This window comes from Durio zibethinus, chromosome 18, assembly GCF_047325235.1.
Source record: "Durio zibethinus cultivar Kanyao isolate XHJ-2024 chromosome 18, ASM4732523v1, whole genome shotgun sequence".
In the NCBI taxonomy this organism is placed as follows: Eukaryota; Viridiplantae; Streptophyta; class Magnoliopsida; order Malvales; family Malvaceae; genus Durio; species Durio zibethinus.
The window spans coordinates 19574237-19592432 of NC_143179.1; the positions used below are offsets into that span (position 1 = coordinate 19574237).

General features: G+C 33.0%; 2 protein-coding genes across 9 annotated transcripts; both read left to right on the plus strand.

Annotated features, from left to right (window-relative positions):
- The first annotated feature begins 709 nt into the window (after nt 1–709).
- On the plus strand, nt 710–5323 carry LOC111300675 (putative mitochondrial adenine nucleotide transporter BTL3). The gene is made up of 4 exons (XM_022896296.2): nt 710–1480; nt 1963–2266; nt 3268–3735; nt 4979–5323. The coding sequence occupies exons 1-4, from the start codon at nt 1011–1013 to the stop codon at nt 5051–5053; spliced, it is 1317 nt and encodes a 438-aa protein (XP_022752031.2). The 5' UTR covers nt 710–1010; the 3' UTR covers nt 5054–5323.
- A 3421-nt stretch (nt 5324–8744) lies between these two features.
- Nucleotides 8745–17828, plus strand: LOC111299855 (calmodulin-binding transcription activator 3-like). 8 transcript variants are annotated; one of them, XM_022895336.2, is made up of 13 exons: nt 8745–8827; nt 9325–9444; nt 10190–10305; nt 10502–10590; nt 11456–11498; nt 13229–13436; nt 13577–13696; nt 13779–14059; nt 14386–14931; nt 15105–15799; nt 16142–16721; nt 16884–17204; nt 17500–17828. In XM_022895336.2, exons 1-13 carry the CDS (start codon nt 8788–8790, stop codon nt 17611–17613), a joined length of 3273 nt encoding a protein of 1090 aa, XP_022751071.2. In that variant the 5' UTR covers nt 8745–8787; the 3' UTR covers nt 17614–17828. The 8 variants fall into 8 exon arrangements, with proteins under 8 accessions (XP_022751071.2, XP_022751073.2, XP_022751072.2 ...); XM_022895338.2 differs by having other exon boundaries at nt 14419–14931; XM_022895337.2 differs by having other exon boundaries at nt 13577–13687.
- The last annotated feature ends 368 nt before the right edge of the window (nt 17829–18196 follow it).

The following is an 18196-nucleotide window of genomic DNA, read 5'->3' on the forward strand; positions in this document are numbered from 1 at the left end:
ATTGATTTTTAAAAAATAAAATGATCTTTTAATGAGACTTTTAACAAAATAATTAAGAAAGAACAGATAAAAAGATCTCATTATCTTATTAATTATATAGTTTAAGATGAAGTGTTTATTTTTTAAATTAATGGACTTAAATTAAATTATATTTAAAATTTAAGAACCTAAATGAAATTTATCCTATGAAAAAATTATGCTGTTCATCGGGGCTTGATTTGATTAAAAGAGTAAGAATATATTAATAAATATTATATGAAGTTATTGATTGAAAGAGTCGAGAATAAACTAAAACTTTAAAATAATGATTATAATAATGTAAGATTAAAAAATGCCCACAAAATAATATAGGGCATTTCAGCTTTGCAATAGGGTTTGGAAAGATACTGTAGTCCATGAACCAGTTGCACAGTTGCTGAAAGCATGATTCTTTCTATGTTTTGATCCTTTGAATTGTTTTATGCCCTTCCCAATTGCCCATACCACTACTTGGATGAACAAATATCATAATAGGAAACGAAAATAGAAGCCTTTCTTCTTGGATGAACAAACATCGTATATTTCATATTTTATATATATATATATATATATATGATGTTAACTATATTGGTTTTATTGGAACAATATCATGAGTCACTGTCACATGCTAGTTCTATTTCACTTTCAACAAGCTGGAAAATCATTTGACCTCGTACGCTTTCCTAAACTCAACAAGGAAAAAAAAAGGAAGAAAAAAGGAGACCCTGGTAACAAACAACTCCATAAAACCAAGAAAGAAAGAAGTCCAAAACTCGATGAAAGCAAAGTAAATGCCAGCCTCGGTTATGGAAGGCCATGTCGGAGAATTATCGCCAGCATCTTTCTCCACACTACTCCTCACTATCTTATCATTTATTCCATTCCCTCTTCTTCTTCACGCCTCTCTCACTCGCCTCTTTAAACTCACTTCGTTACTTTCTCTTCCTTGATTTGATTTCCTCCCAAACCTTGCAAAAAAAATTTTGGGTGCAATGTACGGCGCAGATCGCTGCTTGTTCGTTGACTCGATCAGGGCTTCACAACAGTTGAATCCTGATCGGCCATTTTTATTCGGTGGCTTGTTTCTCAACGACCAAACACTGCCTTCCTCGGTCGTTTCATTCATTTCAATAAAGACCCACAAATGTTTGGCTAATAAAAATGACAATTTGTGTTTGGTTTCGTGTTTTTTGGGTCGTGGGAAGAGTAGTAAAACGTTGCGTTCTGTGAAGTCGAGGAGAGGTGGTGCCAAAGGGGGTTGGCTTTTGTCGGTGAGTTTGTCGAGGGAGGAAGGGTATGTTGGAGAATCAGGAGAAAATTGGGGGCAAAATGGGTGTAAGAATCTGGAAGAAGAGGAAGTGGTGGAAGAGAAGAAAGAGAAGGTTAGAGTGAAGAAGGAATCAGGTGCTTTGAATACCACTAAACATCTGTGGGCTGGTGCTGTTGCTGCTATGGTTTCAAGGTTTTGGCTATCTTTTTACCCTATACTTTTTATTTATTTATTTATATTTGTGGGTTATGAATAAGTTCAATTTTGTTCTGTGAAAAGTGGTTGGGAAAACGTGGATAGGAAAGAAAACGATGAAAATTTGTTTGTGTCTTGGTTATAACTTTTATATCAGATGGAACATTAAATGACAAAAATTTGATGGTAAAGCTCCACTTTTTGTTGGTGCTGTTTGGCAAAGTCTGAAAATTTTAAGAACTGAATAGGGCCAGAACCCTGAATTATAAGTGCTGAAATTATAGAACAGCTTGATAAGCATGAGAGCTGGAATTGGGAAGGAACGCAAGTTATTAATAATGTGGCAAAATGTTTAGAAGAAAATGAGTTGATAATCTGGTAATCCTTTAAAGATTATGTTCATTTTACTTAATATATTACCCCGTAGTTGCAAATTTAACACATTTCATAGCTCAAATAGCTGTTTGGTTTTGTAACAGGACTTTCGTTGCTCCCCTAGAGAGATTGAAGTTGGAGTACATAGTTCGTGGTGAAACAAAAAACCTTATTGAACTAATTAAATCGATTGCAGCCATAGAAGGGTTGAAGGGTTTTTGGAAAGGGAATTTTATCAATATTCTTCGCACTGCTCCTTTTAAGGCTATCAATTTCTATGCTTATGATACTTATAGAAGTCAACTGTTGAAATTATCTGGAAAAAAGGAAGCCACGAATTTTCAGAGGTTTCTTGCTGGTGCTGCAGCTGGGATTACTGCTGCTTTGCTTTGCTTACCAATGGACACTGTATGTAAAGTTTAAGACTTCACAAATTTGGTTACATGTTAGCCTTTCATTTTTGTGTAATGTGTGTGGCCTGGTTGGGGTGCAGGGGATTTTGTGGAATTTGATATCTTCTTGTTTTAAAGTATTCTTAGTATATGTTTTTAGATTTGGCTGCATGATCTGATGAGAAGCAAGGATGGGACTGGGAATAGCATACTTCAGTGAGTTTACTTTGCTTGCCCTTATATGTAGTGTACGTAAAAGGGATGATCCTCCTCTTGATGGCTCACACCTCTTCAATCTTTTTGGCTTAAATGCTGTTGTAATTACTTTTGATCACATGGTTCCATTATTAAGCTGCCTCTTATGTTCATCAAAACATTTATAATAATGCAATAATTCAGTGTCTGAAACTGAAACATGTAATTTCTGTCCAAGTTATGCTTAATATTATCTGATATGGATTGGGATTATGGTGTTTGGATGTTTTGATGTCTAATGGAAATCATAGGTTGAGATATTTCCTTCATGTCTGCCCTACACTTTTAAAGAAGTCCATGAACTTTGTTATTGCGTATTAATGCTTCATATTATGACTTTGCTGGCTTTAATTTCATAACCAATTTCTACACAAAGTTTTGGTATGGATGCAAGTCAGTTGGAATTTAGTTTTGTGAACACTATTTGCCTAACACTAGCCAGATGAAATTAATTGCTTCCTGTTGCATTTCTTCAGTTGTTGTATTAGATTCTTCCCAATTCAAAGACTATGCTTTCTTGAGAATTCCATTCTGTTATACTTAGCCCACATGTTGTGGACAAAGTCAATGGTCTACCCTTTTTACACCTCTTTCCCAATACATTTGGTTACTATTAGGATTACTATTTGAATAGTAACTCTGCTGGAGTAATTTTCATTTGTCAATATAGGTTGTGCTGTTAATAATTGTTTCTTGATTATGGTATTTGGTTGCTCTCTGGTTAAAATCATCACTAAATCACGCTGTACATGCTAATTGCAGATAAGGACTGTAATGGTAGCACCTGGCGGGGAAGCGTTGGGTGGTTTGATTGGTGCTTTTTGTCACATGATTCAGGCTGAAGGGTTCTTTTCTCTTTACAAGGGACTTGTGCCCTCAATTATAAGCATGGCACCTTCAGGTGCAGTCTTCTATGGTGTCTATGATATATTGAAGTCAGGCTATCTTCATTCATCTGAAGGAAGAAAAAGAGTACAAGACATGAAACAAGGTGGTCAGGAACTGAATGCATTTGAACAATTAGAGTTGGGTCCTATTAGAACATTACTATACGGGGCAATTGCCGGCGCATGTTCTGAAGCTGCTACATATCCATTTGAAGTTGTGAGGAGGCATCTTCAAATGCAAGTCCGTGCGACAAAGTTAAGTGCATTGGCAACGTGTGTCAAGATAGTTGAGCAAGGTGGAATTTCTGCTCTTTATGCAGGATTACTTCCTAGCTTACTGCAGGTACTAAATAAATCTGTCTATTAAATGGACTATTTATGCCTCTATTTTATGAATTTTTTTATATCTATTTGACTAATTAGTTGCCCTAATTATATAAGTAGTGAGTGCAATATTTATAATTACCAAATTTAAATTGTTTCGACTTGACTAAAACTTGGACTGTATGGTATCTGATCGATTTGAATTTCTTTCCACAGGTAGAAATTGTTATAGAGATGCTAGCTAACTAAACTTTAAAGAACCATTTTGAAGTATATTAACGGACAGTTTACTACTGATTTTGCATGAATCAGTTGTTGAGATACGTATGACACGACAAAGAAAATGCAAGCCTCACTGCTTGAGTTTTAGTTGGGCCTATGGGATCTCAAAACAAGTAGCCAACTTTTTGGCGTTCTGGTAGCTAGAGTAGTTGGAAGAGGAGGTAGAATTAAAACAAAAGTAGGAAGGATTTTGTAATAATTTTCATTACTAATGTTTAGGGCTCTAGGCCATGGATGCCTGTCTTAGCATTAATACATGTACATTTTTTTTTTTTAGTATAAAGGAGGCCAATGCCTAAGGGGAATTAGGGAAGGGGAATTGGCAAATGCTTAGAATCAAACCTCAGCCTTGCTAGAATCCACTTTCTAAGAGAGGTGAATGAACCATTTAGGCTAAGTCCAAGGTTCCCATGTACATTCTTTGTATATTAAACTAATGCATACACACACACACATGTCACTGCCTGAGGAGGAGTTATGAATCTCACATCAACTTGAGTACTAGAGTTGGTCATGGGATATAAAGTTTCACACCACCTTCTCTTTGTGAGGTGTTTTTTGTGAGACAAAATCATGAGGTCAAGAAGGGGCCGAAACAGACAATACCTTAAAAGGTGTGAACCGTGACAGTTAAATTGATATGAGACGCCAGATGAATCCATTCCCGACTCCTGGAGCCGCACAAGCTTGAAAGTTGAGTCTCTACCTGTCACACACACACACACACACACACATGCCTAGTGACCCACACATTTGCTCCTAACTTCTTTTAAATGCAATTAACTGCAAAATGATACAAGGAAATTAACATATGGTGGAGTTTTTTCTGATTTAATGCCAGTTTGTTACAAGAGAAGCTTCTCATTACTTAATGTTTGTTTGTCAAGTTCTTGTATGATCTTGAAATAATATAGGATTGCAGCAATTTGTTGTTTCAAGTTTCTTTATTTTGTAACTTAATCCATTTCGTCACACTACAGGTCTTACCATCAGCTGCTATAAGCTACTTTGTTTACGAGTTCATGAAGATAGTTCTAAAGGTGGAGCCGGCATAAACATTTTATTTGCTTGACTAAAACATCCGAGGGAACTATTGGGATTGATCAGGCTAACGGTGGAGTTTTATTTCATGAAATAAAAAAATTCTGAAGTCAACTTCAAAGTTACCTTTACCGTTTTACAAAACAATAGATGGACAATAGCCATTCTTGTTTCTAGTAGTTATTTGTAAAATTCAATTGACTTGACATGATTTTGTTCACACTTACTCCTATTTTGAGTTCAATCACTTTGGATTATTATGAAAATAACTTTTATTTGTAAAACCTACTTTTAGATCACATGGTATAAGAACATGCCTTCAAACATGTTGGCTACAGCGAATACATAAGAGAGAATCATGTGTGTATGTCCATGCAAATTCCCCAAATTGATATTTCTACATCTCTTTACTGCAAGAGTGAACCACAAGAAACCTGAATCGAAAATATAAGATTCATAGCTCCAAAAGGCTAACGAGGGAACAGGCAGATAACATGGGAATTCGTACAAATAACTTAATACCATGATGAATTATATAAAAAAATCCACTCAGCCATCTCTTCAAAAGCTAATTTCTATTTTATTTTTATTCCACCGAATCGAAGCTTTTCTTTGAGGAAGAAGATCTCCTTTCTTTTTCTGCTTTGGAGAGGGCTAGTCTGTCATGACGGCATCCAGGTCTCATCCTGCCAGCGGGAGTTCTCTTGCATCCCCTACATCTACTTCCATACCTTCTACTTGGAATCTAGTTTCAGTACCATATGGGTGAAGGTCGGATCGGGCAGGCTATCGCTCGCAGCATGGAATGTTTTTTCCTCTTCCTCTGGGCTCTGGAATGGAAGAATTGGTTCAGCATCAACCCCGAGATCCTTTCCCCGACTACAAGAAAGGAAAAAGCCTTGCCTGCTTCGTCTTTGGTTTGGCATTCTAAGGATCAACAACTTACCGCTAGGTTCGATTCGATTCCATCCTATACCTTCTATCCTACCGACGTCTTATCATTCGTAATCGCATTAATCTTTTTGTTTTTTTTTCTTTTTCTTTTTCAAATTATAAAACAGTTTCTGACACAAATTTTTATTTAATATACAATAATAAAAATAAATCAAGTAAAACATCTATACTTTACTATTAATTTGAGGTTTAGAAGGTGTAATTGAATATTTGAAATTTTAAATTCTAAATTTTTTGCCGTGCATCCTTAATTTTAATCATAACACAAATGGATTTTTAAATTTTGGATTAAAATCTTTTAAAATGGATAAAAAAAAAATTTATCTCATTATATATCATATATTATATCATATATAATATTATATTACAACATACATAAAAATTGTTTATATAAATACTTAAGAAATAATTTTTTTAATGATACATAAAATAATAATAAATAATTATATTATAAATTATAAAAATAATCAAATTAAAAAAATTTTAAATTAAATCATTAAGTAATAAAAAATATTCAAATATTAATTTAAAAATGTATAAAAGAATATATATATATTTTATTTTATTTAATATTATTCAAATCCATTTAAAATATTCAAATTTATTTAAATTGATAAAAGCATACATGAATTACAATTAAAAGATTTTGATTTAAAGATTTGAAAATATCCATTTTAATGCATTTTTTAAAATTTCATTTAAATAAGCAATAAAAACATCTATTTAAATAAATGAATAAAACATGTTCAATTATTTATATTTTAAAATATTTGATATAGAATTAAAAGCATAATAAATTTTTGCTGTTCTATTCCATTCAAAAAAATTTTCTTTGCTCCTTTCATTTCAGATTTCTTCAAATTCTTCATCTAAAAGTATTTTTTTATTTATATTTCTTTTTTTAAATTCTTTTTTCTCTCTTAAAATTTTCTATTCTTATTTTCTTTTTACAATAATTTATATGATTAATAAGAATAAATAATAGATATTTTCAGGAAAAAAAAAAGAAAGAATAAGCATTTTTTTCATTTCTTTAAAGAATGTGATTTATTTTTTAAAAAGATTTTCATTTCTTGATTTTGATGTAATTTTTTGTTAATATATATTAGCATTATTGTTCATACTCTAAACTTTATTTTACTATAGTGATAAAATTTTTAAATTGGAAGTGTTTTATCAAATTTTTTTTAATGAATGAAGCTTTCTAATTATGGGTGTATGTATGTATGTATGGAGAAGATAAATTATTTAGGATATTGAGAAATGATTTAAAATCTGATAAATTGATTCAACTTCTTAAATAATTTTTTCATCTTTAATTTTAAATTTGTCCATTCTTTTATTATTATTAGTTTTTTTTTTTATAATTTTATGAGATCTACAAATACTTACTATATTTGGATTTTATGTAAATTTTTTTATATAATAAATTTATCTTTTTTACTAATTAAATAATAAATTTATGAAATGAATTTAATTAAAAATTTAAATGTATTAAATACTTACTAATATATTTTTCTAAATTAAGATGGAGATAAAAAAATTATTTAAAAATTTTGTTGATAAATTGTATTTTTTATTTTGAAATTTTTATACTTTCAATTTATGAAATTAAAAATCAAATCAAAGATTTTAACATTAAATATATAAAGTTAATGAAAAAAAAAAAAGAAACTATGCAAATATTTAATAATAAAAACAAAATTTTGAACTTACAAAAATTCTATCTAAATTTTTAATGAATTAAACTAAATATTATTATAAATATAAAAATCTCATACATTTACTTGACTAAAACACTAATTAGTAATCAATTTAAACAACTTGCAATGCGATAAACTCTTTAATTGTAACCCTTGCAATTTGTGTCTGGTCATGTTTAGTGTTTTGGCTTTATTTGTAGTGCAACAAATTGTATTAAAAACATTAATGTGGAAATAAGTAATAAATATGTGATTTTTTAATATACATAAATAAAAAAAATTTCATACAAAAAATCCAAGTTAAACTTTTTATTTAATATTAATAATTGTATATTATGTTAATAGAATTTTAAAAATTTAATTCAAATAAAAACTTTATCTTTCAACTTCCATTTTGCTAGTATATTATTTTTGTTTTTGCAGATATGTGTTAGGAATATTTTTATTTAATTTACAACTTGATTAATTTTTATAAATAAGATAAATATTTTAAATAAAATTTTACTAATGAATGTTCTTGTGTTACCTTTTAAGATTATTTTCTGGTCATACACTTTTTCTGATTAATTAATATATTATTTACAATAATTAATTCTGTATTAAATCTAAAAATGGATAATTTTATAATTTTTGATGTATTGAATAAAAATACTATTTTATATAATAATTTTCAGAAGTATTAAAACCAAAATTCTTCTACGAGAACTTTTTTTTTAATCAGTAAAAAAAAAAAAGAAAAAATCGTAACCCGGAGCTCACGTCAAGAAGTGGACCGGTTGACCTGAAAGTCTAACACGTTGATCCTCGCTGATAATCCCACTTCCATTTCGTCGGGATTTCCTCTCTCTTTCTCTTTTAAAAATATATAATTTAGACTATAAACTTTCCATATTTGGAAATTCTCCGTCTCCCTTTTATGACCCACTTTCTCTTTTCTCAAAAAACCGCGTTTTTTCCCTTTTTTTTCTTTTTTTTTTTTTGCTTTAACGGTTCGTAAAATACTTCCAACTTCAGCTCTTATAAAGGAGCTTTTTTTAAGGCTTTTTTTGGGCTCAGAAAGAGAGTTGAAGAGAAAAGAACAAGTAAAGATTATGGCAGAGACTAGGCGTTATGGCCTCAGTAATCAACTGGGTATGTGTATAATTGGTTCTTCTATCTTCTTTTACGTTTTTTTCAATTTGGGTTTCTAGTGAAAGTTCGAATTTTGCTTTTATTTTTTTCCAATGTTTTCTTTTTTATGATTTAATTTACTGGAATTTGCTGTTCAGTTTGTCCTCTTTTGCTTATAATATTTGGTTTATGAGATAGGTTTTAATTTCATTTTCTTTTGAAAGATTTGATTTGATAGATAGAAGAAAATAGCTTAATTTGGCTCCTTTTATGCAGGAAAAAAATATTTAAGCAAAATGGGTTTTAATTTTTGTTGAAAAGGAAGACACTTTGGGTCAAAATTGAAAAGGAAATGAAACTGTGTTGACATTTCTGTATAGAAAACTTGCATTATCTTGACACTAGGAAGCTTTTTATTATGAAGTTAATGTGAGGGTTTGAGTAATTTGTTGGTTTTTACTTGTTGATTTTAAGTTATATGCATAGATTTTAATGAGCTCTGGTCTTGTTTGGTGCAGATATTAAGCAGATACTCGCGGAAGCGCAGCACAGGTGGCTACGGCCTGCTGAAATATGTGAAATTCTTAAAAATTATAAGAAATTTAGCATTGCTCCAGAACCTGCACATATGCCGCCAAGTATGATCTTTTAATTGCATTATGATTGTTCATACTGTTAGATGATGATAGATTGATAATTATCTTGATAATATAAAAAAGTTTGCTCTTTTGATTCTGGAGTTCTCTTCCTTCTGCAATCTAGTATATATCATCATATGGGTTCAGTTCGCATTTCTAGAGATACCTTTGACTTGTGAGATTGCAGTTTTCTTTTATGAAAAATTCCTTGAGGATGTGCTGTCTTGAATCCTCCAAATCTTTTAATCTGTTTCTTAGGCAAAGTAACTGGCATTTGGATTGTGCTTCAAATATAAAACCATTTATGCTGTCAATACTATAGCTAAATTTATTTTGAATAAGGATTGTTAATTTGTTATTTCTCAGTATTTCTCATAATGCTGTTCTTCTCTTTTTAAATGCGATAAAATTACATTACTACTTTAACCTCTAAATTTCAATGGTTTATTTGTTCCTAAAATCTACTGATGTCTGATTTTTTTTTTATTTTTTATTTTGGTATTAATTTGGCCTCTTCTTTGATTGATAATTTGTTGATTATGGTTAACAAAGTCACGTAATGTCTAGGGTTTGTCTGCATATTTTTTTTGTAAGATTACTTATTTGGGTTAGATTCACAATCTTCTCCAATAATGAGCATAATACGTTTATACTAGTAATTGATGGTTGTTTTGAAGTGCATAATGAACATGTGCTAGCATACCAAATTGAATTTTCCAAACTTAAGATATGTTTCTACTTTCAGGTGGTTCGATTTTTCTTTTTGATCGAAAGGTACTGAGATACTTTAGAAAGGATGGCCATAACTGGAGAAAGAAAAAGGATGGGAAAACAGTGAAGGAAGCTCATGAGAGACTCAAGGTAAGAATCAATGATGGTTCATCTTGTTTTCCATTTTTCAGAAAGCAGGAAACACTCTAAATTTGATACCAGTCAGCTATCTCCTAGCAACTTCCTCATATATATTTGAATTCTTTTGTGGGAAGAAGGAACACATTTTGTATGAAAATTTTTGTGCCTCTAGTAAAAAACATTGGACAAATGTAAATCTTTTCAGGCTGGAAGCATTGATGTTCTGCATTGCTACTATGCTCATGGAGAAGAAAACGAAAATTTTCAAAGACGCAGTTATTGGATGCTTGAAGAGTGAGTCTTTAAAAGTTTATGCCCCAAATGGTGGTAGATTTTTTTGACAATCTTTTCAGTTTTGGTTACTCTTCTTATACTGACTTCATTGTACTAAATGAAATAATTGTTAATGTGATTTTTTAAAAAAATCTTCCTCTACTTTGGAGGTTCAAGGAGTTGATTGTCTAAAGGTTGGTGATGAAGAAACTGAGATTTTAAAATTTTCACAGTGAATCCTACCTTGAAGATTCACACAATACTTTTTTTTTTCTTGTTCTTGAAAATTATACACTTGCTCTTGAATTTTTCTATTACTAAAATTTGAACCTAGGATTTAATTTGTTTCATATCAGTTAAGCTGATACACAGAGGCAATTCTGTACACACAATTGAATTTTTTAGTTTTTCTAGTGCCTATACTCTGCACTTTTCTTCTCTCTTTTTCTGTTGCTAGGGTAGTTCTATATTACATGCATTCACAAATTTTGATCTATTGTTTCTATATTCAAAATAAAAAATTTGGATGTCTGTTCATCACTTTAATGTTCTGCTCTTAAATTTGGAAAACTTGCCCAAAATTCAAATTGTATCTGTAACTTTCAATAAGGTTAACATAAAGCAACATAAACCTAAGGTTCCTTGTATTTTCATAGTGTTTTTTGCATTATGGTACTAGAATATTTAACGAGCAATGTGTTAAGTTGGTGGAGATTTCTTATTTCAGCAATCAATTCTGTTAATGTGGTTCATGTTTTATTGGTTTGAAATGCACGTGCTATTTGCTTGAAACTGTAATTAGTTTCTCTGTTGTAGTACTAATATAAGGAAGGGCTTGTTATTTAGCTCCCTCTTTGGTTGCTGACATAATGATTACTACGTGTAGGGATCTCTCACACATTGTTCTTGTCCACTATCGCGAAGTAAAGGTCGGATATTAGTCTATCACCTTTTTCTTTTTTTCTCCTGCTTCTGATTATCCATCTCTTGAAAGAACTATGAAAGGTTTCTATATAATTTTTTATGGCTTGACTTGTTTGAAGGTTCTTTGGCTGATTATAATTAGAAATTTAAACCTATTTATCTCTAGGTTTTGATGTTAGTCTGGGTGCAGAATTATCAATATTATGTCCCAGTCAAAACAGACTTTAAAAAGTTTATGTAAACTGAAGTAGCAGCTTTTTATTCCTCGACACCTTTCTTGTCTTTTCTTTTGTATGTATTGAACTGATAGAGTTTGGATGTCCTAAAACAAGTTGATGTTTTCAATTACATTCATTTTAACTTCATTTTTCATTGAGCGTTCAAATTTTCAACCAGCAAAACATAGTCTCTTGGTGTTGATCAACAACAACAACAACAACAAACTAAGCCTTATATCTCATAACTTTGGGGTTGGTTGTATGAAAGGCCAAAAAGGAATCATATGAGGTTGTAGTTTTGAATGTTCTTGCGCCACTCTTTTTTATCAAAAACAACCTTTTCATCTACTTCCTTAACCCTCATATAATTTCTTATTACTTGCATCAACATCTTTACTGGTCTACCATTAGAAGCTTTGGTCTCTCCCAAATCCAAAAGCTCATCTCCTAAATGGTGCCTGGGTAGACCTACGTTTCACATGTCCAAACTATCCCAAGCGGCCCTCTCTCATCTTTTCCTCAATTCATACTACCCATACTTGTCCTCGAATCTCTTTATTCTTGATTTTATCTCTTCTAGTCTTACCACACATCCATCGAGGCATTCTCATCTTAGGTACACTCATTTTCTTCTCATATTGGTTCTTAACGGCCCAACTTTCCTTGGCTTTGGTCTAGGATAAATAGTTTATTTTGTACTGTATTAGTGGTGAGATATCATATATTGTATAGTTATATTTTCTTTATATATATATATATATATATATTTATATATATGAGTTCAAATTATCTAGGAGTATATATTTATAGTTAGTGACACTTATATTAGCCGGCAATTAATGTTAGCTCTTGTTCTTTACTATGCTCAATTGGATAGAGCCTTATCCTGTTTGGGCATAACCATATAAACTTTATATTTTCTCTGTTGCTATCCCCACTATTTGTCCTCCCTCTTCCCCTTTATTTACTTAGCTATTTCCATCTGAGCTGTGTGGCTATCGCTGCCTTGAATGTAGTTCTTTTTTGTCTTTCTCATATTCTACTGTCTTTTTGGTGACATTAACTTGGACCATCTTGCATTTGCTGTTGAAATTGTCCCCTTTGTACTAGGACTAGCCATTCTATACCACTTTTGCCACTCATCTTCTGAATCAAGAAAAGGCAGTTTCTTAAACTGCTTTTAAAGGAGCAGACTGGCAATGAGAGGGGATAAAAAGCTGCTAATTCCTATATTTTCTCATGTTTTCTCTAGTAATGCCTTGTTTTAAAGAGCATTAGCATCTGAACAACTACACATACTAAAACATTGATCCTGAATTCCTTCTAAAACCTTAAAGGTCTTTAGCATCATAGAATGAGATTATACATCTTCAAATACATTTCTTAACCTGACATTTACATTGTTAATCGAACTAAATCCTTTTCTCATTATGTAATGTTTCAATAAGTTCCTTAAACAGTTCCCATGAAGAGTCATTTTTCTAATATTCTCTTTTTACTTTCTTAAATTTTGTCAGGGAAATAGGACCAATTTTAACTGCATCAAAGAGACTGAAGAAACTATTCCATATCGCCAAGAAACTGAAGGAATTATATCCAATTCTGAGGTGGAAAGTTCTACATCTTCAAGTTTGCATCCCAATAATAGTCAAATTCCTTCACAAACTACGGATACAACGAGCATGAACAGTGTGCAGGCATCAGAATATGAAGACGCCGAATCAGGTGTGTTTTTTTAGTTAAATAAGGCTCAATTTCTAATAAATGATTAGGTATTAATTTTGTGTAATTTTGAATATGCTTGTGGATAATGAATGCAATATTCTGTTTGTTATTCTTACCAATGAAGATTATATCTAATGCAGTCTATAATCATCAAGCAAGTTCACATTTCCACTCTTTTCTTGAGTCACAACAGCCTTTTGTGGGGAGGATTGATACTGGATTCTCTGAACCATTTCCTGTGTCAAATTTAAGTATGCTAGGTGTTTGTTTTTGTGTTATTCCATTTTTAGTGTTGATCTGCCCTTTCAGTTTTTTCTAACTACTGGTCTTTACTTCTAACAGATGATTATCACGGAAAGCCATCCAACAGTGGTTTTCAACTTACCCAACCAGACAAGGATAGAGAGTATAATGATGCTGGAATAACATATGAGCCCCAGAAGAACCTTGATTTCACTTCATGGGAGGATGTGTTGGAAAATTGTACTCCTGGGATTGAATCTGCGCAATATCAGCCACCATTTTCCTTAAAACAACATGATACCATGGGGCAGCTATTCGACAACACCTTTCTTGAAAAGCAGGAGATCAAGGATCAGTCACTTGCTCAAGAAGAGTGGCAGGTGATGGAGTGATTTACCTTGTTTACCATTAGTAAATGCAAATGGTAGTTTCTGAAATCATGAATTCTTCTTTGCAATAGTTGTCTGAAATAATGGCTTTGAATATTCTTGCTTGATACCGGCTAAGAGTTGAATTGCAATATTTTAAAGAAAAGACAATATTAATAATGGCACTTAGGGTAATTTCAGCTGTAATTGCAAACATAGGTCCTTTAAAACTGATAACTTGTTTGTTATGCTGTAGTTGCATTGCTGCAGTTGGTGTATATGCTACCTTTTCTTCTTTCAATTAATTACTTTTAAGCTTTAATTTGTCCTGTAAACAGCCTTCTGAGGGTGATTCTTCTCATTTAATGAAGTGGCCATTGGATCAGAACTTGCATCCAGACTTGAGGTATGATCTTACTTCTGGATTTCATGAAGAAAAAGTTATTCGCGATGTGCAACAAGACAAGCGACATGATCATTCTATAGAAAATAACCAACCAACAGAGCCCTCTAATGGAAACCATGGATATGTTCCTAAACCAGATTCAGAGAGCCATTTGACACTGGAGGGGAAATCCATTTACTCTTCTGCTATGATACAGCACTTGTTTGATGGTTCTTTAGCAGAAGAAGGTCTGAAGAAGCTTGATAGTTTCAACCGCTGGATGAGTAAAGAACTTGGAGATGTAGATGAATCACATATGCAGACCAGTTCTGGGGCTTACTGGGATGCGGTTGAAGGTCAAAATGGGGTTGATGTTTCCGCTATTCCTTCTGAGGGGCAATTGGATACCTTTATGCTGGGTCCTTCCCTCTCCCATGATCAGCTTTTTAGCGTTATTGATTTTTCTCCAAATTGGGCATATGTAGGCTCTGAAATCAAGGTAGGCTGTAAAAATTTTTCATGCAAAACAAGTGAGCATTGAAATATTAACTGTTCACTGATGATGCAGAAATACTGATGTACTAGTTCCTCACTGGAGTGACATGTAAAAACTACTTGTTTTCTTATGTATCAAATTCTTTTCTTTCCCCCTAATTATTTCATTTCACGCAGATCCTCGTCACAGGAAGGTTCTTGAAGAGTAGAGATGAGGCCAAAAATTGTAAGTGGTCATGCATGTTCGGGGAAATAGAAGTTCCAGCAGAGGTCATAGCAGATGGTGTTCTTCGTTGCTACACTCCGAGACATGAGGCTGGCAGGGTTCCCTTCTATGTCACATGCTCCAACAGATTAGCTTGTAGTGAAATCCGAGAATTTGAATACCGAGTCAGTCATATCCAAGATACAGATACTGTGGATCACTCTAGCAGTAATGCCAATGAAATTCTTGATATTCGATTTGGTAGATTAATGTGCCTTGGCTCCATTTCTCCCTATTCTAACACCTATAACGTAGCTGATATATCCCAGTTGAGCTGTAAAATTAATTCATTGCTGAAGGAGGACATTGAGGAATGGGACCAGATGTTGAGGCTTAACTCAGGGGAAGATATTTTCCCTGAAAAAATGAAGGAGCAGCTGCTTCAGAAGCTGCTGAAAGAGACGTTACACGTATGGCTCTTGCGTAAGGTAGCTGAAGGTGGAAAAGGCCCTAATATATTGGATGAGGGTGGTCAAGGTGTTATTCATTTTGCAGCTGCACTTGGTTATGATTGGGCCTTAGAACCCACTATAGTTGCCGGTGTGAGTGTTAACTTCCGAGATGTGAATGGATGGACTGCACTTCATTGGGCAGCATCTTGTGGCAGGTAAGCAACTTGAAAATCAAAGTAAAATGTTCATGTCTTGTCTTTTTCATCTTTTTGGCTATTTTCCCCATCTACCTTTTTTATACAAAGAAGGATATTCTAGGCTTTAGGGTTGCTCTAAGTGTGAATTTATTCAAAGGAAAGAATCATCAAGTAAAATGGAGTATGCAAAACAAATTTTAGGAGATGTTCCAAATAGGCTTCCAAAAATAATGGTCCCTAGGCTAGTTTTCTTAGGTACACTGATACTTATATTACTTAAGTTTATCTATGTATTTTATCAATCATGTACTTATTTTAGTCTTCTGGCTTCTGCTGGTATGAAACTGTCTTTGACATCAGAGAACGCACAGTTGCTTCCCTTCTCTCACTGGGTGCTGCTCCTGGAGCATTAACAGATCCAACACCTGAATATCCTTTAGGCAGAACACCTGCTGACCTGGCCTCAGCCAATGGACATAAAGGAATTTCCGGTTATCTTGCAGAATTTGATTTGAGTTCCCACCTCGTATCCCTCAATTTGGATAACCAAGGCAGTAATGATACCATGGATTCTAGAGCAGATACAATACAGAAAATTTTAGAAAATAACACAGTTCCACTCAGCTATGAGGATGCTTCAGATGGCCCATCACTGAAGGACTCATTAGCTGCTGTTCGTAATGCCACTCAAGCTGCTGCTCGTATTCATCAAGTCTTCAGGGTGCAGTCCTTTCAAAAAAGGCAGTTAAAAGAGTATGGAGATGATAAATTTGGAATGTCAGACGAGCGTGCTCTTTCACTTATAGCGGTCAAGTCAAACAAGCCTGGACAACATGATGAGCGTGTGCATGCTGCTGCCATTCGCATACAAAATAAGTTTCGTGGTTGGAAGGGCAGAAAAGACTTTTTGAATATCCGCCAACGCATTGTCAAGATTCAGGTTCATTGCGATTGCTGCCCTATTTTATCAGCTTTCATGATGCTTGCCTTATATTCAGTCATCCCACACTCCTTTCTCCAACAAGGACTTTTCTTGACAGGCATAATTGTTGGACGCTAACTTTTAGCTTTTCTTTTCTTTTTTTTTCTTTTTTTTTGAAAGGCTCATGTAAGAGGTCACCAGGTCAGGAAAAACTATAGGAAGATAGTTTGGTCAGTAGGAATTTTGGAGAAGCTGATCTTGCGTTGGAGACGGAAAGGAAGTGGTTTACGTGGATTCAAACGAGAAACACTCACTGAGGGCGCTAGCATACGTGCACCCTCAAAGGAGGATGACTATGATTTCCTGAAAAAAGGCAGGAAGCAATCGGAAGAAAGGTTACAGAAGGCACTTGCCAGAGTCAAGTCCATGGCCCATAATCCTGCAGGCAGAGATCAATATAGCAGGATGAAGCATGTTGTCACTGAGATGCAAGTGACAAAGGTAATTGAGATATTATCTCTAATATATTGATAATAGTTACTCTTGGTAAGGATACTTTATATATAACACCTTTCTTGCAAGATTTCACATGCAGCTGGTTCTTGTTGAACGGATCATGGAATCTTACTAATCTTGGTAGAGACCTTTAGAATTTTCAAATAAATCTTGCTTTTGTTAAATGGCTAAGCAAGATCTTGGTATTTCATGGATGTATCAGTATTAGGAGTTAATATCATCGGTGAAAATCGAGTTCTTTTATTATGACACAACTTATCTCTTTGAATTAACTTGGCAGGTCATGTCTGATAAGGTTCTCAGCTATGCAGGAGAAACAACAGATTTGGATGAAGACTTGATAGATCCAGAAAAACTGTTAGATGATGATACTTTCATGCACACAGCACCTTGAGTGAACTGATCTCCACCTTATTCTCATGTAAATCTTTGTTTTGACTTGTAGCTGTTATGCCTTTGTTTATTACCTTTTTGGTAAGTCATGCTGGAATTCTCCTGTAAATGCCTTAACAAGCCGGTTCATTTACTGATCCTTTACTCATCAAGTGGGTTAGGGTAACAGCTTTATAATTTTGACATAATTTGGTCTAGATCTGGAAGTTTGAAGTACACCATGGTGACAATATAAAAAATACGAAAAAAATAGAGGTGCCAAATGGATCGGTTTGGACGGGTTAGGATTGAATTATTTTTGGATTCAGATTTTTTGGGTTAGGGTTTATTTCGGGTTCGGATCTCTTAGATTTGAATTTTTTGGATTCGGGTTTTTGCGAATTTGGATAATTTTAAGTTCAGATAACTTAAAATTCGGATTATTTCGGATACAAATTATTTTAAATTTAATTTGATTCGAATTGGATAAGTTTATTATTTAAACAAGTTTGAAAAAAATTTTAAATTTTATAAGTTAATAAACATATTTTGTAATTTCGAAATAAGAATTAATTTTATTTTTATATAATTAAATAAAAATATTA

Excerpts from the sequence above, each read along its gene's own strand:
- LOC111300675 (XM_022896296.2), top strand. The coding sequence starts at position 1,011 with ATGTACGGCGCAGATCGCTGCTTGTTCGTTGACTCGATCAGGGCTTCA. Across the intron at positions 1,481-1,962 it reads GTTGCTGCTATGGTTTCAAG|GACTTTCGTTGCTCCCCTAG; the intron begins GTTTTGGCTATC and ends GTTTTGTAACAG. Across the intron at positions 2,267-3,267 it reads TTTGCTTACCAATGGACACT|ATAAGGACTGTAATGGTAGC; the intron begins GTATGTAAAGTT and ends TGCTAATTGCAG.
- LOC111299855 (XM_022895336.2), top strand. The coding sequence starts at position 8,788 with ATGGCAGAGACTAGGCGTTATGGCCTCAGTAATCAACTGG. Across the intron at positions 11,499-13,228 it reads TCCACTATCGCGAAGTAAAG|GGAAATAGGACCAATTTTAA; the intron begins GTCGGATATTAG and ends AAATTTTGTCAG. Across the intron at positions 16,722-16,883 it reads AACGCATTGTCAAGATTCAG|GCTCATGTAAGAGGTCACCA; the intron begins GTTCATTGCGAT and ends TTTTTTTGAAAG.